At 35.1% G+C, this 26,981-nt stretch overlaps 1 protein-coding gene and 2 long non-coding RNA genes across 4 annotated transcripts; all 3 read left to right on the top strand.

Moving 5' to 3' along the window:
• The first annotated feature begins 201 nt into the window (after positions 1-201).
• On the top strand, positions 202-7,643 carry LOC113055336 (uncharacterized). 2 transcript variants are annotated; one of them, XR_003277519.1, is made up of 5 exons: positions 202-291; positions 6,626-6,736; positions 6,829-6,993; positions 7,103-7,252; positions 7,427-7,643. It is a non-coding gene; the product is annotated as an uncharacterized LOC113055336 (long non-coding RNA). The 2 variants fall into 2 exon arrangements; XR_003277518.1 differs by having other exon boundaries at positions 7,103-7,643.
• Positions 454-2,419, top strand: LOC113055335 (uncharacterized). The gene is made up of 4 exons (XR_003277517.1): positions 454-572; positions 1,111-1,282; positions 1,368-1,666; positions 1,852-2,419. It is a non-coding gene; the product is annotated as an uncharacterized LOC113055335 (long non-coding RNA).
• Positions 7,644-13,359: 5,716 nt separating the features above from the next.
• On the top strand, positions 13,360-25,883 carry LOC113055334 (MAP kinase-activated protein kinase 2-like). Its single transcript, XM_026221574.1, has 10 exons — positions 13,360-14,060; positions 20,353-20,492; positions 21,462-21,526; positions 22,091-22,170; positions 22,303-22,429; positions 22,597-22,672; positions 22,783-22,907; positions 23,665-23,750; positions 23,839-23,919; positions 24,879-25,883. Exons 1-10 carry the CDS (start codon positions 13,764-13,766, stop codon positions 25,032-25,034), a joined length of 1,233 nt encoding a protein of 410 aa, XP_026077359.1. The 5' UTR covers positions 13,360-13,763; the 3' UTR covers positions 25,035-25,883.
• Positions 25,884-26,981: the final 1,098 nt, after the last annotated feature.

The following is a 26,981-nucleotide window of genomic DNA, read 5'->3' as shown; positions in this document are numbered from 1 at the left end:
CAGAGTTCTTAATCCTGCTCACTCACGCCAAAGAACTCCCCGCTCAAGCTCGCCGTCTCTGCAAGATTAATGATGGCAGTTTGCACGCACAGCTACTAGAACATTTACATCTGTCAGACAGGTTGCTGACGTCATCAAGCTTAGTTTGAGTCTGCGCGTCAGAAACGGAAGTGCTAAAAAAAACGCTAAAAATGGGCTTGTCTCAATTGAGTTCCAATGGGGTCGCTGTGTCCATTTCTTTTACTGTCTATGCACAGCACTCGACAGCCAATGAAAACTGGCATGGACAAGGTGATTTGGGAAACTTCTAATTGTTCCTAACCATCCTACACTATCTACAAACGTGTTTTATGATTGTGTGTGTACTGTATATGTGTGTAGTTGAGACACCCGTCGCTGCAGACTGTAGCGCGGTGACGTCACGTACGTACGTCACGTATGTGTTTACTGCGCAATTTGGACACAGCTATTGGCGTTACCAAGGAGTATAGAAGCGCTATATACCTAGGGTTACTGCGCATGTACAGGTTCATTCACTTCCGGATGTATGGTGGATTCGAGATTCGTTGGCAGTAAGTCAAAAAAATATTAACTTACTTATGTTTTCTTAAAAACAATGTGTGTTTGTGTTAACGGCTTTTAATTGCAACGATGCTTTGGTCATAATCGTATATTGCAATTGCGATTTCAGACATTTATGACATGTGTTATGATATATGTTAGGATTCAAAGTGACAGGGATTCTGCTGCTGGTCTGTTAAAGGGTCTTTAAAAGTATTTTTTCGCCGACAAATTAGCCTTTAGAGATGTATTTAAATAGAGCAGAAAGACTTGCATTAATAAAGTAGGCTAATGTCACTGATTGTTGCATGTGTTGTTTTTGTATTTGTCATCTTTTTCATTAACTAACATTATCAAAGATTAATAGATACTGTAACATTTATTGTTCATTGTTAACTAATATTAACCATTGACAGCTTATTGTAAAGTGTTTTCACTAAAAATCTCATCCTTGTAAAGTGTGTCAATTTACCTTTGTGTGACTGACAGAGTTCATTTAAATCTGACATATAGAAACCTTAACTTGACTGTAAATGTTCTTTTGTTTAGATGCATACTACAGTCCTCAGAAAAGGAGAAAAGATAACAATAGAACAGTGCATCTCATGCTGTGATAAATATCACTGCCCATTTTGTGAGACCTGGGTCTACAAACCAGTGGACTTCTACAGTGTCACGAAGCATGTGCAGGATCATCTGAAAACAGCTGTTCGTGAAGAAGGTGTGTAGTGTTTGAACATCCATAAACATGGTTTTGTGAGTGGATATGTGTTTTACACTGTTTTTTTTGTTGTTGTAAATTTCAGATTTTATTATCATAAGATGCAGCTTAAAATGCAGAGATGTTTCTCATTTTCATTGCTGCTATTGTTCTGCTACAATCATACGAAAAGCACAATTTAACATCCATCTTACAAAATGCAAGCAAAAGAAACAAAAGTTTCCATCTCCACAAAGAACTCCATCACCCATGGTTCTGATTGGTAATACACCTCTGCCTGCAGCTTCTGCTCAGACAGCACCCCTTCTTTAACCTCAGCCTTCTCCAAGTGAACCACGCACGTCTGTGTCTCCCACGCCCAGTACTCCACTGTATCAACCCAAAGTATGTAAGGGACCACCACTTCCATCTCCTTTGAGTACCTTCACATCTCTGCCTGCAGCTTCTGCTCAGACAGCTATAATATATTTCAAAATATATTAAAAATCTTTACCTTGTATGACTCTTTTGCCTTTCTTCAAAATGATTTGATTTTGTTTAAATATTGTTTTTTCTTTTATGTAAATTAGGTGTCGTGAACTGGAGTGCATTTTCTGTAGGATACAGACAGGAGTTCCGGGTGCCGTATTCACTGACCCAGTGCCTATGGTGCCATGAAACATTCAAAGACTGCCCACCTGGCTATGTTGGGAATGGCAGGAGGGGAGTCCTGCGTGGATTTTATTCCTACAAAGACTTTGAGGGCTACTACTCAGTTGATTGTTTTATTAAAGATGGAGGTGAATTTTAGAATGTGTAGGTGCAGATGCAGTTTCTTTTTTCTTTCTCATGTGTCATGTTTATAATTGTAATCTCTCTTTCTCTCTTTCTCTCTCTCTCTCTCTCTCTCTCTCTCTCTCAATCATATATGTACACACACACAATTATATTTTGTTTTGTACTTTGCAATAAAAAAAAGATTACTGTTATCAGTTTGGTTTTTGGAGGCAAGATGCATAAAATGGGAAGCAGACACTGAAAATATAAAGTATGTTGTCAATTTAACTGAAAAATACTTTATTGGCATAAATATTTCACATGCAGAATTGTCAAAGTAACAGAAGCATGTATAAAATTATACTAAATAAATAAACAAGAACCAGGACAGAGGACAGATTAAAAGAAATAAAGAAAGGTTCAATTAAAGTGTAGTGTAATGTTACAATATAGCTACACAGTGTAGTACTGCTCAACAGAATGTATATATGTATATGTATATATATATATTACTACACAGATATTAGGCTACAGAATAAACACTCTAATTCCGTATATTTTTACCTCAGATGAGACATGATTAAAATCATGGATATGCCTTTTACTGTTTAGAGTTTTTAAATACTTATCTATTTTATTGGTATGGGCTATTCTGTTAAGAATGCGCATGCGTTTTACTGATGTATTAAGTCACACGACGCGAAAACACCTAACGTCACCACGCAATGCAAATTACACACGCATGCGTGTTAGAGACATACCTGGCCTCACTTTGCGCATGCGCGGGAAACACATACGTGACGTCGATACGTGACGTCAACGCGCTACAGTCTGCAGCGAGGACTTCTTGGTGTAGTTCTCTAATGGTTCTGAACATTCAGCTGGGGTAATAACACTCAAGAATAGATTTAATGGGGAAGTAGTGCAGTCTGTAAGTGATCCTGAAGGTCATTTTGTTTGTCTGTTACTCAATTGTAATGGTACGTTTATTATAACAGCTAATGTTTATGGATACAACAGGAAACCAGAGAATGATAGCCTTTTGGGGGCTGTAGGGAACACCTTTGAAGGTTGGCTGGATAAATATCCAAATGCTTATATAATAATGGGAGGGGATTTTAACATTATTCAGGACTGTACTAAAGATAAATGGCCACCAGGTCGATCAAATTCAATAAATATGAATCTAAAAATGTTCATGGACAAATTTAATTTAGAAGATATCTGGAGAGTTAAACACCCTAATGACATAGCCTTCACATGGAGTAATAAATCTGGCTCTAATCTATCCAGAATAGATTATTGGTTAATTTCAGAAAGTTTTAATAAAGATGGGGTCAAAGTAGATATTTTACATACTCCTTTAACAGATCATAAAGCCATCTATATAAATGTGAATCTGCACTCCAAAAACCATAATGCAAATATCTCATATTGGAAACTTAATAATTCCCTCTTGCTGCATAATGAGGTCCAAAATAAAGTTAAAGATCTGATTTGTAGGTTTTGGTTTAAAGCTAAATTGGAAAATGCCTTTGGTAAAAATTGGGAACTTCTAAAGTTTGAAATTGGCAAATATATGAGAAAGTATGGTTCCTTCATGGCCAAAAGTAAACGTGACAAAGAAATTAGAATAATAACAAGGATAACAAATTTGTCTCAGAGACATCCAGACTCTCTTTTAGAGGATGAAAAACTAGAAATGGCTGAGTTATCAATTAAACTAGATGATTTGTATAAGAAAAAAGCTGAAGGTGCCTTTATTCGTTCCAGAAAAAAGTGGCTTGAAGCAGGGGAACAAAATTCACATTATTTTTTTAATTTAGAAAAGCGGAACTTTGTTTATAACACCATTAATAAATTAAATATTAATGGGGTTATAACAGATGATCATACAGTTATTTCTCAATATTGTAGTGAATTTTATAAAAAATTGTATACATCTAGTTACTCTCAGGTGTCAGCCGAAGCCTTTTTGAATTCGTTGCAGATTAAACCTATTAATAGAACTGAAAAGGAACTTTGTGACAGACCTGTTACAATTTGCGAGCTGATGGATGCAATTAATCATTTGAAAAATTCCAAATCACCAGGTACTGATGGCCTGACATCAGAATTGTACAAATTGTTTTCAAAGGAATTGGCTCCCTTTCTTTTAGAGGTTTTTGTTGAAAGTACAAAAAAACAGTGTCTTCCACCTACTTTAACACAAGGTTTAATTGTATTGCTTCCCAAACCAAATAAAGACAGACAGTATATTGATAATTGGCGCCCTATTTGTTTATTGAATAATGATTATAAACTGCTGGCCCTAATTTTAGCTGGAAGATTGAAAAAAACTTTAGATTCAGTAATCGATGAATCGCAATCAGGATTCATGAAAAATCGGCACATAACAAATAATATACGATTAGTTTTGGACATTTTGGACTATTCAGATCTGATTAATGATAATGGTTTTATATTATTTTTAGATTTTTGTAAAGCTTTTGATTCTGTAGAACATCAGTTTATCCTTGATACTCTAAAGAAATTTGATTTTGGAATTTTTTTTTTCTACAGCAATCAAAACCCTTTACAAAAATGGTAACTGTTCTATAAAGTTATTTAATGGTACTTCCCCTAGATTTGATATTTCCAAAGGTATTAGGCAGGGCTGCCCAGTATCTCCATACCTCTTTTTGTTAGTAAGTCAGCTTCTTTCCTCTCATATTATATCAAGCCCACTGAGAGGTATTACCATTATTGATAGAGAGATAAAAATTACACAATTAGCCGATGACACTACTCTCTTTATTCAAAATGAGAATCAGATATCTGTGGCAACTGATCTAATTGGCGAATTTTCAAAAGCATCTGGGGTATACTTAAATTTGGCTAAATGTGAGCTTATGGCCATAAAGGAATGTCTCAAAAATAACTATAATGGTATTCCCTTAAAGAATGAGGTTCAATATCTTGGAATATTGATAACCAAAGACCAGAAAAGAAGGTGCTTGCTGAATTTTAGTTCTATTATTGAAAAAACTAAAAAAAAGTTAAATCATTGGCTAATAAGAGACCTCTCTTTAAGGGGTAGAGTTTTAATTACAAAGGCAGAGGGTATTTCTAGACTTATGTATGCAGCAATGGCTTTACATCTTGATAAAAAACTATGTAAAGAAATTGACAAAATATTGATTGATTTCATTTGGAAAAATAAAATACATTACATAAAGAAGACAGTTATTATGAATTCATATGAGAATGGTGGCTTAAATGTTTTGGACTTTGCTACATTGAATAATACATGTAAGATTAATTGGCTTAAACAAATTGTTAAAAATCCTAATTCCATTTGGTGTTTTATTCCCTCCCATATTCTATCAAAATTGGGTGGTATTCATTTTTTTCTTAGCTGTAATTATAATATTGATAAAATACCAGCTAAACTAGCTGAATTTCACCGTCAGGCCTTTTTATCATGGTCTTTGATCCACAAGCACAATTTTTCTCCTCATAGATACTATATATGGAATAATAAGGATATAATATATAAACACAAATCACTTTATCTGAAACACTGGTTTGATAATGGCATCATATTGGTGGATCAGTTATTTAATTTGAATGGTTTTCTTTTTACTTATGGAGAGTTCTTGGCACAGTATAAGATTCCTGTTACACCAGGGGACTATGCCAAAGTTTTTGGGGCTATTTCTCCTGAAGTTTGCATGTTATTTAGACATCAGACAAGAATCAACATCCAACAGTGGTCTCTGCCTAATGTAATGAGTTCTTATATAGGTAACATCTGTTTTTCTTTAAAATCACACAACAGTTCCATAAGAGCTTTATTTCAACGAGATATTGTGTCTTTGCCTTACGTTAATTCTTATTGGAATCGCCTGACAGACAATATTGTTTGGAAAAAGGTTTGGTTAATACCTAATAAATATTTGATTACAAACAAGGTTAAGGAAGTATCATTCAAAATTATACACAGGATTTACCCAGCCAAACATTATTTGGTAAAATTCAAATCTGATATTGATATTAGTTGCTCTTTTTGTGTTAGTTGCCCTGAAACTGTGGTACATTTGTTTTGGCATTGCCCTTTTGTAAAACTATTTTGGCAAAATCTATGCGATTTTATTGTGCAGAATATCGATCATCATTTTGTTTTGTTATGGAAATATGTATTATTTGGTATGTTGGAAAACAGCAAAGAAAACGTTTACATCATCAATCTTATTGTTTTACATGCAAAATTTCATATTCACAAATGTAAGTTCTCATGCAAAAAACCTTGTTTTATCTCTTTTAGGAAGGAAATGGAGCATTATATTGATACTATACGATTTTCATTGAAACAAAAAGCAATTAAAACAGTGAAAGTTTGTAAACGCTTTAATATTTTTATATAAATTAGTAGCCTATGTGGATACAGCCCCCTAGTGTGAAATTGTTTATTTCATGTGTAATGTTTGTCTATATCATGTATAATGTTTGTTTTATACATGTAATTTTGATCTTGCTAATTAATAAAAGTTTACATCAAAAAAAAAAAAAAAAAAAAAAAAAAAAAAAAAAAACTTCTTGGTGTAGTTGCTGAGTACAGCAGAGGATGTGAGCAAGATGCAGGAAGAGTTGGAGATGATGAGGCATCAGCTGCAGGAAGCAGCCAAGGACACTGTGATCACCATGGAGAAAATTTAAGTGAATGAAAAAAAAAAAAGTATAAATGCAAACAAGAATTATTAAAATCCAGTATTGATTTTTGTTGCCTGCGTTATGTGTTATGTGTGTAGGAAGACACAGTGGAAGCTGAGGAGACCTGTGTAGCGGTGCAGGCTGAGGAGGCTAAAGCCATTGAAAAGTCACATGCCATCGCTGATGACGCTCAGAGAGATCTGAATGAAGCGCTTCCTGCCCTCGCTAGCCTAAAGTCGCTGAAAAAGAATGATGCCGTTGAGGTGCATACGTCATATATTCTGTTATCCTCCTGTCGGTGCAAGCAATGCATGTGTACTCATTTTTTTTCTGCCTTTTCTCATGGTCTTTGTTTTTGTTCTGTTTCTGCAGGAGCGTGATAACACATTAGCTGTGATGAAGCTGAGTGACAGAGACTTTCTGCATAGTTTCGAAAATGCTATCCACTTTGAAAAGTCCTGCTCGCTGGAGAATGTTGGGGAGGAGCTAGACCCTGCTTTGGACCCTGTGCTCCTACGACAGGTACACATCACTGTTTAGTGTGCATAAATCATAAAATAAGGCACAAAAAGTGCTACAGCCACCAAATGACATTCTGAACATTCTGGCTTCAAGCATGTTTTTTTTTAAAAAGTTTTTAGGCTGTGAGGTGGATTCTGAATTTCACGTGTTGGGTTTATGTCCGTGTTCAAACAGTGGGCTAGAGGATCAGCTACAAGGGTGTCTCGCTGCTGAAGAGAGACCCGGTCTGGAAAGGGCAAAGATCTAACTCATTGTGAGTAACGTACACATAAAACAGGAGATAAAAGAGATTGAAGGTCATATCCTGAACTGATAAGAATGCTTGCGGCCTCCAAAGTCGAAGCCGAAGAAATTCCGCTATGTCTGAAGGAAAAACCTTTGTCTTCCTTTCTAGAAGAGCTAAATCTGCTTTCTATCTATTTTAGCATCTGCTGTAGAAATCTAAAATTAATAAGTGATTTTTCAGGCTAAAGTTACTGCTGCTGAGGCAACTGAGAGTGACATTGATGCCACAGGTCTGGTTCCTGGGGATTTTCATCAGTGGCTTTGCCAACTTAAAGAAAGCAGGTGAAAATATGCCCTTCTATTATTGTTATTGTGGATGTCAGGTTTAGATACTCATTTTATAAGTGTATCTGTGTGAACAGGGAGCCTCTTCCAGGCGAGTGGGACAGTGGTTTAGACTCATTTTTTGAGAAGACGAATGCTAACAAAAGATGACTTTCCACCTTAGTGCTAATTACGTTGCTATTTAAAGTTCCTGAAAGACTGCAGTTTTCTATGCCACCTTCTAAAGAACTGTGACGTACTTGACCTACAGGCTCACTCCAACCAATTGACGTAAATATTCAACATTACACTAGTGTCATAACAACGTAAACTTCCAGATCATATCTTTAGTGCAAGTACTTGCCTTTAGTGTGTATGTTTTAATAACTTTTTTAAGTCTTTATATATGTATTTGTATTTTTGTTATAGCTTACAGTAAAGAAGTGAAATGTGCTAAAACTGTCTGAAACCACTTCCATCACCTATATAGTGAACTATATTGGTTTTATATAGTGTCTGAATTCTGAGTGAACCACTTAATTGCAATTGCCTTGCTTATATTGTGCACTCATCTGCAAGGCATTGTATAGGCAATAATTAGTGAACAATCCTTTTTTCTGGCTCTTCCTCTCGGTTCCGCTTCTGAATTATACTGCGGGGGAAATAAACAATGGGGGTCATGTGACAAACAACTGAGAGTTACATCCTAAACTCTCCGCAAATGTTTGGGGTCATAAAGTTTTTTTTTTTTTTTTTTTAGCAATGATATGTTAAATTGATTACAAATAAAAGTAAACAAGTTTAGATTGTTAAACTTTTCAAGAAAACTAAAATAAATAAAAGCAGTATTTTTGAGCACCCAAATCAGCAAATTATAAAGACTTCTTTAGAATCATGTGACACTGAAACTGGAGGAATCTCTGCTGAAAATACAGCTTTACATCACAGGAATAAAATACATTTTAAAATACATTAAAAAAGAAAATCGTTATTTTAAATTATAATAGTATTTACAATAAAACACAATATCGCTGTTTACTGTGTGTCTAATCAAATAAATGCAGTCTTCGTGAGCATATGAGATATATTTCAAATACATTAAAAAAAAAAATCACTTCAGCGAGGATTACATAGTGAAACCAACCTACATAGATAGTCTATAGTTTTAGAAGGCCACTTGTTTGTGCAATATTTCAAACAGCCATGCATTTAATTTGCAACAAGTAGTATCCATGTGTTTTACTATAGCGACTACAGCGCTAACAATTATAGATCATGCTTAACATCTGTGATGTAAAATGCATATGCCTTTTTGGTTTAATGTGTCTTTTTTCTCTTCTACACATCGAGATCATAGAGGAGGGGATTGTGTAGATCATTCCCAGTCTCATTAATGTGCAGGAGGTCATGAATAAATACCCAGTGATGTATGAAGAATCTATGAACACTTTCCTGGTTCAGGAGATTATAAGGCAAGTTTCTCTTTTACACGTATTCAATATATGAATAAAATGTGCTTAATGAATGTATAAATGATATACAAAGCCATTTAAATGTATAATAACTTTTAAAAGGTAAAAATAAAAAAGACATTCATATTTTTATTCAGCAAATAGTATATGTTTTCACAAAAATATTAAGCATCACAACTGTTTTTTAAATTGATAATAATAAGAAATGTTTATTGAGGAAAAAAAGTAAAAAAAAATGTATGTGTGTATATATATATATGTGTATATATATATGTGTGTGTGTGTGTGTATATATATATATATATATATATATATAAACAGAAAAATGTATTAGTCTCTAAACACTCTCTCTATCATTCTCATAGATATAATAAGGTGTTTTTTCAAAAGGCTTTGAAGGGTTGGGGGATGATGTCATTTGAACTGGAGCTGTTGTCTATTCATCAGTGCTGTTCGAGAACCATTGAAGGCCAAGGCAAGAATCTCCTGAATGTTAACCATGCAAGACATGCACTCAATTTGTGGAATGAGTGTTTTTGTTGCAATGTCATGTCTATGGAATCTTATTTGAAATATTGTAATGGGACACAGGTAGCATAATATTCTTCTTTTATTGTTTTCCCAGGCATATCCGTCTCTTAAGTCATTGGCTTCATGGGTGTCAGGTCTGGTCCAGTGCATAAGCTTTGTGCAGAACTGGATCTCCTATGGCATTCCTGCTGTATTCTAGATCAGTGTGTTCTTCTTTCCCCAGACTTTCCTCACAGGAACCCTGCAGAACTTTGTCTCAATTGAAACCATTGCTTTTGACTTTAAGGTGCATAATTTGCTTTCAGGAGCAAGGGTTTCTTGCATTGACCTTTTTTAATGTGAAAATATGGTTTGTATTTTACCACAGAGATCTGAAAAGTTTTGTTTTTCTTCCACAGGAATTCTTTCAACCACCGGGCTCTCAAACAACTATGTACAGCAATGGCATTTGAGCTGCCCACAGATCGCACCCAAGGGCACTGGATCAAACAGGGTGTGGCGCTGAGTTGGGCTCTTGACTACTAGACACAAATCCTTATTCATATATAAAAGCTTAAAGGGACAATAAGTAACTTTTTAGGTATTTTATTATCTAAAATCAATATTTTTATTCATAAATATGCCCTCAATGGTGTACAAATACCTATGCCAATGTTTAAACTAATCCTGGTAAATGAAGAATTTATTATCTTTATATACATGGGACGGGTAGGTCGACGGAGGCTTCCATGTAGTTCCGCCATCTTGCAAAACTATAATAGCAGAGAGGGACAAAAAGTACTAAGCGTTTCCCCAACGCGTTTTCGGTCAGAGCCAGAAACGCAGGTGCAGAGCAGTGAGAGGCGCTTGAAACTGCACCGGCAAGTTTAAAAGTCTGGATTGCATTCTTATTATGGACCATACATATGCCGCGCCACAGGAGAAGAAAACATAGTCGCCAAAACAGTCAAAAATAGAACGTAAAAGGAAACGTGACCGTAGATTACAGAAAACAAGAGTTAATGTCGGGGAAGCTTTTTCTAGGTGGAAAGAGCTAATGCTTGATAAAGATTTCAAAAGAGACGCTGAAGTGGCCAGTTTTCTTCTCGACAGGTAAGTCAGTGTTACAATCTATATTACAATATTTTTTTTATGTCTAACAATGCACATTATTCAGAAAATATAACGAATAAAGAAGACATAACTACTAATTACAATATTTCATGTTTTCCACAGTGAGTAATTCATACTGTAACATTCGTTTGTTAGTTGTCATGTTGCAGTTTGTTTGAAATAACACACCTGTTCACCTGAAGGAAAACTCGACGAAGTGCTATTAGAAGACATCCTGTCAAACCTTTTTGGTACATATCGCCTACCGTAGATGCAACGCGCATTTGAAAAAGCAAGGCGCTGGAGAGCAAAATTAGTTTGAATGCAAAATACAATTTCACCACTAGATGGGAGTAATTCCTACTTAGTGTCCCTTTAAAGCAACATGGGAAATATATATAATGACAAAAAAGTTACACTGTATACACTGTCAGTTAAGATGTGTTTATTTATTTTGTGTAACAGTCTAATGCATGGATGTAGTGCGGTACTAAATCTTGGGACCCTCATGCAAACCATGAATTGGACTCATACAAATGATGTCATGCAATATTTATAGCATCGTTTTTATTAATATTTTAGTATATCACAAGGATAGTGTATCATAGTATTTCATATTTCATATTTTGAATAAATTGAATTTGAACTTATATTTTCTGTTTTCATTTTTATTTTAATTCAAGTTTCAGAAATTTTATGTGCTTTTTTGTCATCATCTTTATGCAAAAATTTTATGCAAAAATTTGAGAACCCCTTGCAGAATCTGAGAAAATGTTAATAATTTTAACAAATGAACAGAGATCATACTAAATGCATGTTTTTTGTATTTAGTACTGTCCTGAGTAATATACTGTACATAAAAGAAAAACAAAATTACTTAGATTATTAAAATAACCCCACTCAAAAGTTTGGGAACCCTTGGTTCTCAATACTGTGTGCTGTTACCTGGATGATCCACAACTGTCTTTCTGTTTTGTGATGGTTGTGCATGTGTCCCGTGTTTGTCCTGAACAGTTAAACTGAGAACTGTTCTTCAGAAAAATCTTTAAGGTCCTGCAGATTCTTCAGTTTTCCAGTATCTTTAGCATATTTGAACCATTTCCAGCAGTGACTGTATGATTTTGAGATCCATCTTATCACACTGAGGACAACTGAGGGACTCAAACAACCATTAAAAATGGTTCAAACATTCACCGATGCTCCAAAAGGAAACATGATGCAACAGGATGAGGATGTCCAAAATTTGTTGAAATGTAATTTTTCCCCATTTAGTTCTGCCCTTCAGAAGCAACAGAAGATACTTGCATGTTTCCCGGAACACAAATTAAGTACAATTTACTTTGTTCTTCAAATTCCAAGAAGGCTCTTGATGCATTGTGTTTCCTTCTGGAGCATCAGTTAATGTTGGAACCATTTTTAATAGTGTTTGAGTCTCTCAATTGTCCTCAGTGTGAAAAGATGGATCTCAGAATCATTCAGTCACTGCTGGAATGGTTTCAAATATGCTGTACAGAACAAACAAGAGACTCATGAACAACTAAACCGAAAAACAGTAGTAGATCATCCAGGTTACCACACACAGTTTTAAGAACCAAGGGGAGTTTACAAACTTTTGAATGGTGTTTTTAAAAAGTTTTTTTTTTTTTTTTTTTGTCGACTATATGAAAACATCTTTTATTTGAAATATCTTGCTCGGAACAGTACTAAATAAACATAACATAACATGCATTTAGTATGATCTATGTAATTTTTTGAAAATTATTCACATTTTCACAGATTCCACAAGGGGTTCCCATACTTCCACATGCCACTGTATATTTTGTTTTATTTCACATTTAATTAATGAAAACAATCTTAATTGATTTAGCTATAAAAACAATAACAACATTGCAGTAAACATTAGACAGACAGACTTCTGTATTATACTGTATGCATTTAATATAAATGCCACATCAGTACATTTACATGATGGTAATGCACCTTACTAAGCAAACTCATTTCACTTTACTTGGAAATTTACTGAGGTGTCAAAATGCGGTTGAACTGGGACATGCAGACACAACTGTGTTGACACTATAATAAGAGCACAGATAAACATGACACCATCATAACCTAAACTTTTTTAAAGTCCCTTACATTTTTAAATGATCAAATTTAGATATGTAGGTATTTAACTAACAGATATTAACTTTTTTAATATTATTAACTTTCAAGCTCATTGACGAACATATTATATAACTTATGTATTTAATTTATTTTTAATTGATTTTATTTTGTTTTGGGGGGTATTAACATGACCTAAAAGTCAGATTAATGCATGATTAGACTTGGTGCCTACGGGAATAGTTGCTTAGTTTATCTCGATCAAGAGCTGTCACAATAAATGTGCGCGTCTCCTTTAAGAGAGAAGGGGTTTAGAAGCTCGCGCTTCCGCAATAGACACTCACTGACCCCATGTGAACGCGCGCGCACACAGCGGCTATACAGTCAATGACAGGAACTCCTCAGGTTAAGACTTTCTTTTTAATTACTGACACTTTTAACTTGGAACTTTTCTACTGAACGCGAATAAGACTTTTATTATTAGATATAATTGTTTTGGAATTCATTCCCATAATTTAATGGATTTTTTAAATGTATTTTAATATTTCTGGTGATGTTGAAACTGGCGTTTTACTTATATGTTTCTGGATATAAGTGGCCCAGTGCTGGTAATTCTGTGAGCGTCAGTTATCACAGGAATTCTTCAGCAGTGTATTTTCGGAACAGCGTCACTCAGTGACAGCGGATAGTTTATCTGTGGATTTTAAAGGACCCTCTTGAGCCACGTTGAGTGTCTGATAGCTTAATCTCATCTGCACTGAAAGATGCTCCAGGATGGCAAGTCTCAAACGGACAACGCGGACGCGTCCGAGCCAGAGCCAAAGCCCGAAGCGCAAAGCGAGAAGCCCGAAGCGAGCGAGAGCGCCGCGTCTCACCCCGAGAACGAGTCCACGGACACAGACTCCACTCAGTTCCCCCTGCCCGTTTACCCCAAACTGGAAATCAAGCGCTATGCTGTGACTGATGACTACAAAATCTCAAGTCAAGTGTTAGGTCTGGGTATTAACGGCAAAGTTATGGAGTGCTATAACAAGAAAACCGGACAAAAGTGCGCGCTTAAGGTAAATCACACACACATGTTGTAATGGGGATACAATGGGATAGTTAAATCAACTCGTAAGATATGTTTCTCGGCAAGTTGACATTATGAACCTGTTAACCTGATCCGATAAATGTGGCTTTGCTTCAAAAGCAGTCCTTAAGCCTCAAAATATTAAGCACAACGGGTAGTTAACAGATATCATGGACATTAACTCATTTTCTATAGACCTATTAAAATTATGGGTCTTTTTAACATTAAATTTAACATTTTCATTAGTCGTGAATCATGAATGACTGAAAAATTCGGAGGAAATCACATCAGTGGAAAGGTTTGAGAGCCCTGCACAGAATTTTGTTAGATGACAGTTACATAAAGTCCATGTCAAATATGACAGATTTGTAAAAACAGTTTAAAATAAAGTTAACTTTTCAGTAGCACTACTGTTCTGCATGTATGTACTTGTTATAGTAATTACAATAACAGGTTAATAACTAGCTACTAACCCCGGACCAACCCCCAAACTGAACCCTAACCCATTATCCAGTATTAATAAGTACACTCTGAGTATAGATAAATGCACATCCTGTAAAATGTGCAACCTAATTTTCTAATGAACATTAATTTGCTGTAGGTGTTGCTTGAGCTACAGGAGTTTAGCCTTGTTAATCAAGAAAGTAATTTGTTATGTATTCATTCATCTGATTTTACAGAAAAACAGTTAATTTACTTGTCTCAAATGTCCCCAACATTTTGCGTGTATCATCATGGTACCGTACGTCGTGTAAAGGGTCACTTGCTGGAGTTACAAACAGTGCTGAGGTTCCTAGAAACTGGAGGGCCACTAGTTAAAGGCTTGCCAAATCTGACTTGGCTCTTTATGGAGATAGCGTGTGACACACAGCACTCAGGCAGGAGCAATGGAAACACGTCACCCGAGTGCCATCGTGGACAGGGATTTAGTGTCCAGTATAATCCAGCTGAATCAGAAGAACCGAATATGCACATAAGGAGAAGAAAAGAAGACATAAGGAATATAATTTTATTTTTTATTTAATATTAATTCACTATTTATTATATTGGATTTATTTATTTATTCATATTAAGTCACTCTGATTCAACTTATAAAATGTCATGTTCATTTTAAATCTAAATCTCTATAGTAATATATCCAAATAAAGATAAATTAACACATTAGGGTTTATTTAAAATCTTTTTGAGGAAATTTGCCTAGTCCAATCCGTTATTTAAATTACAATAGGGCACTGTAGGTGAAGAAAAAACGAAGAGATGCAAAGTGTACCAAAGATTCAGGGAATGATACATCTAATCTTTTTATGTTGTGAAGCAATTAGAGCTCATAAACTTCCCTGCTCATCTGAAGTTTTTCAGGCCATCTAATATTTTGCAAGTCTGGACTGCACCTGTTCTCTCTGTTTTACAATTTAGTGGAAGATGTCTAAAAAGGTATAAACAGCAGCTGACCCGAGTAGTTAAGTTAAGGATTTTAATATCACACGAAGTCAAAATGCAGAGACTTATTTATTCTCAACTGACATACCATCCCAAATAATTCTTGAGAGTGGTACAGGCATTGCTTATTATTATGAAAATGGCACAGTCTAAAATAAAGAAGGCACTTTTGATGCTTATTGTGTTGAGAGTTATGCTATCCTAAATGAAACTCATTGTGCTGGGGTACAATGAAAATCCAATTGACCTGAGTCATTCAAGAGTAATTTATTGCTCAATATCCTCGTTGCTTTTTAATCACAGGGTAAATAGGCATAGGGCAGAGCTGTCCATCTTGGCAGTCTTTTAATTAAGTAGTATGTTGAAGGCTATGAACGTGAGTGTATATGTGCTGTTTAAATCACGCTGTTTAGCTGAATAGAAGCCAACCTTTAAATCTAACTCATTCAATTCATTCTTGATTTCCCACATTGGATTTGAACAGTTGCCAACAATGAAAAGATATCTTACAGCTTGACTGAACCCCTGAGATTTATTTATTACGCTCCCATTGGGTCTCTGTCTTGCAGAGACTGTACCCTGCATGGTCCGGTGGAGTAGGGGTTATTGATCCCTTGATTGAGGTTAGTTTAAGGTTCCTGGTCTACAACATTAGAAATTAACATTTAGAAAAGGAACCAATCCTAATTTAAAAGGCCAATTTCTTCCTAGCCAAAAATAATAATAATAATAAAATAAAAAACTAAAAAATCTAGATTTACATAATGTGAAAATGTATATATTATTTAAAATGCTGAATTTGTATGACAACTATAGGACAGAATTTTCTATCCTATAAGAAATATTGAATATGAACAAAATATAAATTTCTTAATTTTTGTTGTTTAAATAATTTCTTTTCTATAACAATCATGTCTGTTCAGAATTCTGTCTTTATAAAATATTATATAAATTATAAAAAAAGTATAAATAATTATTATAATATAAGTTATGTTTTTGTTACAAATTCTGTGACAAAATCAGAACTTTGTTTAATGTTTAACAGTATTTATTGTAACTTAATGAAGCAACATGGTGGTAAAATTGCAATGAAAGATGTGTGAGCCCTGTTCAATGGCCTTTCACCGTTCCCATTGTGCTGTCAGCTATACTGCATGCTCGACTGGTTCATATTACAGCCCTGGCACTGCCACTCTCACTGTTCAGTGTTCGAGTTCATATTTCCGCACAGATTCTACATTCAGGATCCAGGCAGATATTGTTCAATCCTGGTATATTTCCGAGGGTGCCACAAGGTTCATCTGGTAGGCGCTTGATGTTTTCTAAGAAAGGGTGATGAAATTTGTTTCCCCCAAGGGAGAAACAGAGAAGGCAGAGTGTGACAGCTCTGTATGACGTATTTGCAAGAGCTGCCAAATTGTCTATAGAAGATCATTTTTTAGTAGGGTCAGTTTTATGCTGTAGCAGTTTGTGTACGAAAATTTGGGCTATGAATTAAATTCAAACTCTATCTCATTAGTATTCAGTGATTTTTTTTTTACAATAGACCTAAAAGAGTATAGGGTTACATGAGATGAGAATAGTTTTTTATAAAGCAGCAGAATGCTGTGTAATACTGTGGTGTCTTTAACAAGAGTCTTATTTTAGACAGATGAGAGTGTCATGTTTCACGTGTAATCGTAAAATATGACCTGGACAAACACAAAGTAACGTAAACACTCATGCGTGTCTCTGTTTGACCAAGAACCAAGTGTGAGATGGTTATGATTACGCTGACCCCAAATTAATCAAGCTGAGCCGCTTCAAATGAGAAAACAGACCAGAACGCAAAACCCCCACACGTTTCTGGGCTGAAACTGAAATATAGTGGTTTCTAGTAAATGTGATTCCCCGCTCTGTTTTTTAAGGAAACTGTGGTCACAGAAAACTTTTGGTTACGTTAAGTGCTATTATAAATATATATGCTAACTGAAAAATAATAAAATGCCCTTAACATCTAAATAAACTGATTTTATTTTACTGACAATATTGAATGCATCAATCTGACTAAGCTACACGAACAAAAGTAATTTCAAAGTATAAATAAGCTAAGAGCTAAGCTAAGAGATTTTTCTCAAAGTTAATTTTACTGCTGAGTTTATTAAATCCAGGCTAGTCATAAAGATTGAACCTGTCAATTTAGCCATCGTGTATTCTGCAATCAATCCCTGTTGCATAGATTGTCTTTTTATGTTTCTGTGAATTCAGCAAACTGATTGATTTCATCGCAAATGCGATTATGCATTAGTGTACTGGCCTTAATTGAGATCATTGTAAACTGAAAAAGCGGACTCAAAATTAGATCTGACTCATTTGTAATACATGGTCGCACATCTGCTTTCTCCCATGAGTAAAGTATTTTTCAAAAGTGATACATACATTTTGTTCTAAATGCTTTCTATTTTATATATTTCTAAAATATTCAGCATCACAACTGATAATAATACGTTTTTTTTTTCTAGTTTAATACTTAACCGTAATAAGCATGTGAACAATAACAGTAATACATTTCTTAGAAAACTCCTCTAAGAGTTCTTTGTAAGTTAACTTGTTTGTTAGCACCAGAAAGTGCTTGCATTCATAATAATAGATGCTGTTGCTCCTTAGAAATTAATCATTTAACATGATTACCCATGAAGCTTATGCAGCAAAACCAGTGCACATGTGAATTATTGTGTGTGTGTGTGTGTGTGTGTTATCTGATACTCTCGTGGTTTTCTTCCAACCACAACTTCTATTCTGTTATTGTTGTAAAAGGATTTTCCTGACGTCTGTTTCACTGTGATTCTATAGCAGGTTTCTGTAGGTGGTTCCTGTATCTCTGAATCAGGACTGAACTATAAAGGTTACTCCAGTCAGTCATTTACAACACTGCCCTTGAAACTCCATCCCACGGGCAATCTCTGTTAAATGACTCAAACTGTCTTTCGGCTGCAGCTAGTCAGAAAGCTAAAGCTAGTCTCTTTTTCACCCACACATACATATACACACACATTATGAACTTTGGTTATCAGCTGCAGAGACGGAGACAACGTGGGTGGGGGTCAAATCAAGTTGCATGCAATTCACACCTCTGTAAGTGGTTCAAACAGCTGTTGGGCTTTAACTGATAGAAATTAAAACCAGAACCCTATTTCTGTTTGCTTGTATGTAAACAATTGATAAACTTTATAAAAGTGTGTAAATGGAAATAGCACATTTCTTTGCTAGTCATTTGTTTTATGTGCTGATGGCATCTGCCTTAACTGGTTTTATTCAAGTCAAAAATAGTTTGAGATCAAGAGTAATAAACACAAAGTAAGATATTTTAGGATTGTCTTAGTTTTTCGCCACCTTCAGTGAAAGTCAATGACTGACTTCTTGATTTAGTGGACAAACACTTTTGAAATAATCTTTAAAATATCTTCTTTCATGATCCGCAGAAGAAAGACATAAAGTTATATAGGTTTGGAACAATGTGTGGGTGTGTATACGGTGACAAAATGTTACTCTTTTTGGGTTCCCCCCACTACTTTAAATGAATAGTTCACCCAAAATTGAAAATATACTGAAATTGCACCCACCCATAGGTGATCCAATATGTAGATGAGTTAAAGTTGAAAACAGATTTGAAGAAGTTTAGCATTACATTTCTTGCTCACCAATGGATCATCTGCAGTGAGTGGGTGTCGTCAGATTGAAGGAACAAAACAGCCTCGTATTAAAATTAAAAAGTCATATTTTAGACTTTGTATTAAATTTAAAATGGTTTAAAGAAAAGTTTGTTTATTACAAACCCACAGCTTCTCACTTCACAAGTCATTAGTTACTTGTTTTTATCTTGTTTTTATCTGCTGTTTGAACTCTCATTCTGATGGCACCCATCCACTGCAGAGGATTTAAATCTGTTCATTTTTGGGTGAACTGTTCCTTTAAGACTTCCTATATGATTATATTCCCATACCTTCCTGGGTTTTGTAAATACCTGCTGACATCAGTAAACTATTTATAAAACTACTACAGTCTGTATCAATTGATCATAGACATCATGTTGCCTAAAAGGGACACAAACACTAAAAGGATCTCAACCAAGAAGTTACACTGGGTGTTGCTGCAGTGGAAGGTTTCAGACCCCAAAAATACACTCTGATGCGATGCATGTGCAATGTCAAGGTCTCATACTGTTCTAGTGCATGCCATGTGCTGGACGTACCACTTACGGGGAGAGAAAGGACGAGCACACAGTGAAAACAATTAATTACTTTCTGGACTCTGTGTGGTAAACTGCTTTATATGAATAGAAATGTTCTATTCTATTGCATAACTGTTCTTCTTTAATGGGCAGCAAGGAATGTTCCAGGTTCAGAACAATGCGGTTAATTGCCACAGATGCAAAGGCCATAGATGATGTGAACAAATCCTTTTTTTATGTTTTGTTTAAAATTCAAGGTAACACTTTATTTTAGGGACTCTTAACTAGTTGCTTATTAGCATGCATATTACTAGGATATTCGCCATTTATTTGTACTAATTAAGCACATATAAATACCTTATCCTACATGACCTTATTCTACATCCCTAATTCTACCTAAACTTAAAACTACGTGACTAGTTAATAAGCAGCAAATTAGGAATTTATTGAGAGAAAGTCGTAGTTAATAGTGAATGAGTGTTTCCTATTCTGAAGTGTTATCAAATTAAATTTTTATATATATTTAATATAATTATTGTTATTTTTTGACCCAAATTTTTGAACAGTAGTGTATACATTTTTCTAAAATATGAAAGACTGACAGTGTGCATCTTTTTTCTAATTTTTGTAGATTCTGTACGAGTGTCCCAAAGCCCAAAGAGAAGTGGAACTGCACTGGCGAGTATCTGGGGGGCCACATATTGTTCGGATACTCAGTCTCTATGAAAACATGTATCGTGGGAAAAAGTGTCTTCTCATAATTATGGAATGGTAAGCCCTGTCAGTGGTAAAACATAATTTTCCATCATAAAAATAATTTCCCATGGCAAAAATAACACAGCTCTTTAGTCGATGTCCTTGACTAATGACATTTCTTTCTTATAAAGACACAAAAGGAAAAACAGAACATATTGCTGTGGGGGTTTTTTCCTGTATTTTTTTGATATCATGTGATCTTCTGTCACAGTCTTGCTCTGAATGAACAATAGTTTCAGTTCTCTTTTTCACTGGTAATATCTCAATTATTTTTCTCCTTTGTTTGGACTGCATTTTTCCAGTAACAGCAAACACAAGACTATATAAACTTCTTTAAAATGTGCTGATGATGTTTTTTTTTTACTGGAACATATTAAATGTCTCTTTGTTAAATAGCCAGTAGATTTAGGGGAACGGGGCATTCTCGTTCTAGAAAACGTCTTATTAAACGGAAATTGGTGCAGTCCAACATGAGTATATCATTTTCCAGAAAAGACAGCCTGTAGATTCTTAGTTTCAGCCTCAAAGCTAATAGACATGGACTTAAAACCACACCATTTTGATTTTTATTTCATGCTGTTTAATCGAACGGTGGCTTTGAGTGCTGTATTAAGTGATGTGCTTTATCTGAGGTGTCTGAGCAGTCTGAGAGTGTCTCATTCACTCTCACTGTGAAAGCAGCACTCAGAGGAGCAGAGAGGGACCGTCATAGTCCAGCATTCACAGAGACGAATGTTCCATCCCTTAATTAAAACAACTTTCCTGTTTCCCTCTTGCTTTCGGACATTTTGGCAATAATATGATTCACATCATTTTATAGCCATAAAGCCAAGTTGTTGTTTTCACATGCTTAGCTGGGAAAGAAACTCAGCTTATTGTGATTGTGTATTTGTGCATTAAGCCGTATAATTAGAAAATGTGTGTGTGTGTGTGTGTTTGTGTTTGTGTGTGTGTGTGTGTGTGTGTGTGTGCGTGTTGTGTCAGTATGGAGGGGGGAGAGCTCTTCAGCAGAATCCAGGCCAGAGGAGACCAAGCCTTCACCGAACGAGGTGGGTTTTCTGTGCCACTGTGTTTCACAGCACACACAAACACACAGGATATGTACGATGCAAATATAGATTTATGTTACCACAAACACACACACATACTTATTTAGTTGGTTAGCTGATCGACTTTATATATGTGTGTGTGTGTGTGTGTCTGTGTGTTTGTGTGTATATATATATATATATATATATATATATAAACAACTATAATACAAATATATTTTCCCTTGTTTGTTTAGTTAGTCTTTTTCTTTATGCAATATCAATTAAGTTGAAACGTTTATTTGCTAGCAATAATTCTATATGCTTTCTGTTGGTTAGTAAGTTTGTTAACTAAATATGGTTATGATGAGGCTATTTACCAAGCTACATTGGTTTGTTAGTTAGTAAGTTATGATTATGATTAGATTTCAGTTGGTTAGTTAGTAAGTTAGCTAAGTAGTCAGTCATTTCTTGAAGAAGCCATTGAATTGTAAACTTGACTGATATTCTGAGGCAGGAACTGAGTAGAAGTTACACTTATAATCATGAAATGACATCTGTAGTCCCTCTGTTCTGTGCCTGCAGAGGCATCTGGGATCATGAGAGACATCGGCACAGCCATCCAGTATCTGCACAACATGAACATTGCACACAGAGACATCAAGGTAACATGACTGTTACTAGAACTACCATCTGTAAGGATAAGAATACGATTATATTCAAGTCAGGTATTCAGGTAAACTGGAATATTTGTGTCATTGTTGACAATATTTTGAGTTTCTCTATACCCCCATCAGCCAGAGAACCTTCTCTACAATAGAAAAGCAGACACTGGAGTTCTCAAACTAACAGATTTTGGCTTCGCTAAAGAGACTTCACTGAATAACCTCTTACAGACGCCCTGCTACACGCCGTATTATGTAGGTCAGTGAGAGGAATGTCACTCTTATCATGAGAGGTGCATTCTTTACCTCTCTTTAAACGGAGACTAAGACTGAGTTTTGTTTGTATATGTAATGTAAACAGAATAACACTTGGTGTACTAATGCTAACTAACGTGTGTGTTTTTCTGTCTTAATATGGGTCTCCAGCACCAGAGGTTTTAGGCCCTGAGAAATACGACAAATCATGCGATATGTGGTCTCTGGGAGTGATCATGTACATCCTGTGAGTATATATTGCTACCTTAAGTGGTAAATTAAAGCTGTGGTGTACCTCATTTTAAATGTCTACTAAACTAGATGAAACTGGTTTGTTCCTCTTTCTGATGCATGAAGGTTGTGTGGATTCCCACCCTTCTACTCCAACACAGGACAGGCCATTTCACCAGGAATGAAGCGGCGGATTCGCATGGGCCAGTACGAGTTTCCCAAACCAGAGTGGGCTGAAGTGTCTGAGGAGGGTGAGATGCATTTTATGTCTACATGAGGTTGATGGGTGCAAACCTCATGTAGCCTGTTCACCACCAGAGGGCAGTATCGCTTTGTTTTTTTTTTATTGCTATCTTCATGACTACATGTAATAATAGACTTGTTTTATGCATGCATGGTTATAAATAATTATAGCTTTCAATATTTCAGTGCAAAGTAAATTTTTTTCATAGTTATCCTACTTTGTTTTTTATTGCCTTTTTCAGTTATTTTTATTTTATTTCATTTACTGAGCATTAGAAACATTCATACAATTAGAAATATATACTGCATATTGAGCAATATAATTATTTTCGCAAGTATTTTTTTTATCCCTAGGGATAATTAAATGATCTTAATTTATTATATATTTTAAGTTGAATTATTAATTATGTCTAATAATACATCCTGCTTAATTTTCATACTTACAATCTTAAATGCAAGTCAGCAGCGTTGTCTTATGTTTACATGTGACGTCAAAAGAGAACAATTCAAAAATTGTAATTTATGGAACGGAACATACGGATTGCTCCAGACGGTGTTTGCAGTATGTTGCAAATATTAATAAATGCCTCAGATATTCTGACTGTGTCTGTAAATTCACTCTGGTTCTCAATTCTGTTCACACTGGTGTTTGATCCAGTATTTCCCAACCTGTTTTTTTTTTTTGGACCCCTACAGCCCTGATCTAGATTATGGGGACCTAAACAATCATGTTCCCCTTACATATATAATATTCTTCTCCTCCAGCCAAACAGTTGATTCACAAGCTATTGAAGACCGACCCTAATGAAAGAATGACCATTGAACAATTCATGAACCACCCGTGGATCAATGTGAGTATTTCAGCTGATTCTGTGTGTTTCTCTGGATATATTTGCTCTGCATATACAGTGATATGAAACACTGAAATGTTTCTTTTAGCAATCCATGGTGGTTCCTCAAACACCTCTCCATACCACACGAGTGCTGACAGAAGACAGCGAGATGTGGGACGAGGTCAAGGTGAGCACACCATGCAGTGCACATTGAAAGAATTACACTACCTCTTTAGAATAATGTTATCATTTAAGTGTCTTTGTCACTCTATATTGTTATTTTTATGTAATATCTGATGCTGAGGAATGAATACACTCTGAGGCCATTATTTTCTGTAATACCATCTGTATCCTCAAGAGGGAGCCACACAGCAGAATAAAACAACTGAGTAACTTTATTGCCACAGTACATATATATAGTACATACATACACAGTATATATAGTGCTTAACACACTTATTAAACCACCACTACTCAATCTAAGGTTTGTGCTACAGCTTACACAACAGTATTGTTGATTACCAAACAATTTTTTTATTTTTCTGTAATGGTTAATCCACTAGTATGTGTAAGCTCTTTAGTCATAATAGTGTTTTTAATGCTAAATTGTTGTTATCCATGATTATTGTTGTTATCCATGAATTTTTCAAAAAAGGCAGATAAAATATTAAAGCACTTAATTTTTTTTATTCAGATGCCCAATTACAGTCAATAACAACAGAGACTCATGAACAACATCTAAAAAAAAGCTATCAATGTTATTTAAACAAATCATTATTATTATTATTATTATTATTAATGATGATGGTGATGAATATTTTTAAATTGTACACAAACACACACACACACACACACACAATAGTAATACAAAATAACATAAATGTTATGCTATTTAAATTTATAGATTATGGAATTAAAAGAATTCAGCCATTTAAATAAATAATTGTTATTATTATTATTATTATTATTATTATTAGGGTTTATTTTTAATTTCATACATATAAATATGTTATATGTTTTATTAATAATAATAATGCTGGTATAGATAAAAGCTTTCAAATATATATATATATATATATGAAAAAACAACTATTTATGTTATACTATTTACATTTTTCACCTTTTTTTCTGTCTCTTGGTTTGTAGGAAGAGTTAACCAGTGCACTGGCCACCATGCGTGTCGATTACGAGCAGGTGAAGATTAAGGACTTGAATGCCTCCAGTAACCCCTTGCTTAACAAGAGACGCAAGAAAGCAGAAACGGGACAGAAGAGTGGAGGAAGTGGATGCAGTAACCAATGAGGGACTGGGGATGAAGAATAGATAAATCAGTGACATGAAGGAAAGTGCAAGAGCAGATAAACGGAGTCAAGAGCAAGAGTGGAAGCATGAGGAAATTGATGGACTCTCCAAAGAAGAGCTGAGGACTGAGCGAAGAGGCAAGAACAGGAGACAATTTTGTTGATAAACAAGAAAATTTGCAATGCACATGTACACAGAGGAAGTCCTTGTTTCTATCACCAGCAGTGAAGAAGACTTTAAAAAGCTGCTTTAAAATCCTTCAGCTGTGTGTGTGTATGCTGTAAGTTTTCATTAATGTTTTGTGTACTAATCTATTACTTGATGTGCACTGGTCACACTATGTATGTGTTATATATGTGTATTTGTATAAGATGTGTTTCTATGTGTCGAAGTCTCATCAAGCTGATCATGCAGACCACTCCAGAGACTTAAAGGAATAGTTCTCACACAAAAAAGAGATTGCTGAAAATGTACTCAAATGTAACCTCAGGCCATTCAAGATGTAGATGGGTTTGTTTCTTCATCAGAGCAGATTTGGAGAAAGTAAGCATTACATTTGCTCACCAATGGATCTTCTGCAGTGAATGGGTGCCGTCAGAATAAGAGAGTCACAACCACTCCAGTTTATCAATGAATGTCTTTTGAAGTGAAAAGCTGCATGTTTGTATGAAACAAATCCATGTTTTTAAACTGATCTACATCTTGGATGGCTCGAGGGTGAGAACATTTTCAGAAAATGTTCATTTTTTGGGGTAAACTTTTCCTTTAATTTGATGTTGCTTTGGGCTTTCTTTTGGGCCCTTTCTACTGCAAATAAAAAGTCTAAATGCATTTCCAAAAGGAATTGTATGTCTGACTAGAAGTGTTTCACAATATTCCTTGTGTTGCGAGATGTGGTGCTTTTTGATGCAGTGAGTCATTTCCTGAACCTGAACTCATCAACATCTGCATTACTAAAAACCTGACCTCAGACATTTTCTACAGGCTTTATTCCTTTAGTGGACCAGTCAGTTCTAGAGAAGCTGACATCCACATACTAGATCTCTCCTTTCACCATCTCAAACATTCAGCTGTTTAATATTTTGGTTGCCAGAATTTGCATTAGTCAGAAATAATTACCTATTCAGACTATTATGATGATGAAATACTAGGATTTCCCACAGGTACTTAACACTTTTTATGATGATTATTACTACAAAGCTGAGTAGATTGTGAGAAGGAATGTTTTCCCATTTTAACTTTTAAAAAATGTTTCACTGTAGAAAACTGACCGAAAACTGTTCACTTGGAAGCAGCCTGTGCTAAATGCTCTGTTTTCTCTGTGGTCAGGCACTGCATGTGGTTTATAAATAACACTTATCACACAGCGTTTTGGTACAAAGCCATCATTCTTCTGGCTGATAGCGGACCACTTTCTAGTGAACGTATTTAGATGACCACTTAACAGTGACCTTTCCCCTAGTTTCTGCCAGCTGAAGTTTAAGGAACAAGTGCCTGTGCCGAGTCTGTGGTTGAAAACTATTACAGGCAAAGCTGTTTTGAAATGGTATTTTGAAATTGTTTTATGAAAAGTACCAGTGAACAAGTTACTGCAGTCACAATCATAAATCATTACTAAACATGTGTTTCCCCCCGCAATACACAGGACAATGACATCAACAATCAAAATATATGATAAATGTCAAACATCCTTTTCTACCACATTTCATGACAAGAATTTGCTAAATTATAAAACAATATATACCTAAAATTGAAATAAAACAATGGAAAGTAATTTTAAATCTGTATTTAACCTCAGAACGATGGTGCTTAAGTCTGATTTTGTGGTGGCAAAAATCTAAGTGATGAAGGATTTTCAGCTATTTTTATTTTAAAGTAACTTTCTATTTTGTGAAGCTCAGCAATCTTTTTCTGCACATCAGAGCGCTATACAGTATTCTTTGGTTT

This window comes from Carassius auratus, chromosome 36, assembly GCF_003368295.1.
Source record: "Carassius auratus strain Wakin chromosome 36, ASM336829v1, whole genome shotgun sequence".
In the NCBI taxonomy this organism is placed as follows: domain Eukaryota; kingdom Metazoa; phylum Chordata; class Actinopteri; order Cypriniformes; family Cyprinidae; genus Carassius; species Carassius auratus.
This window is presented reverse-complemented; position numbering and strand designations above follow the sequence as displayed.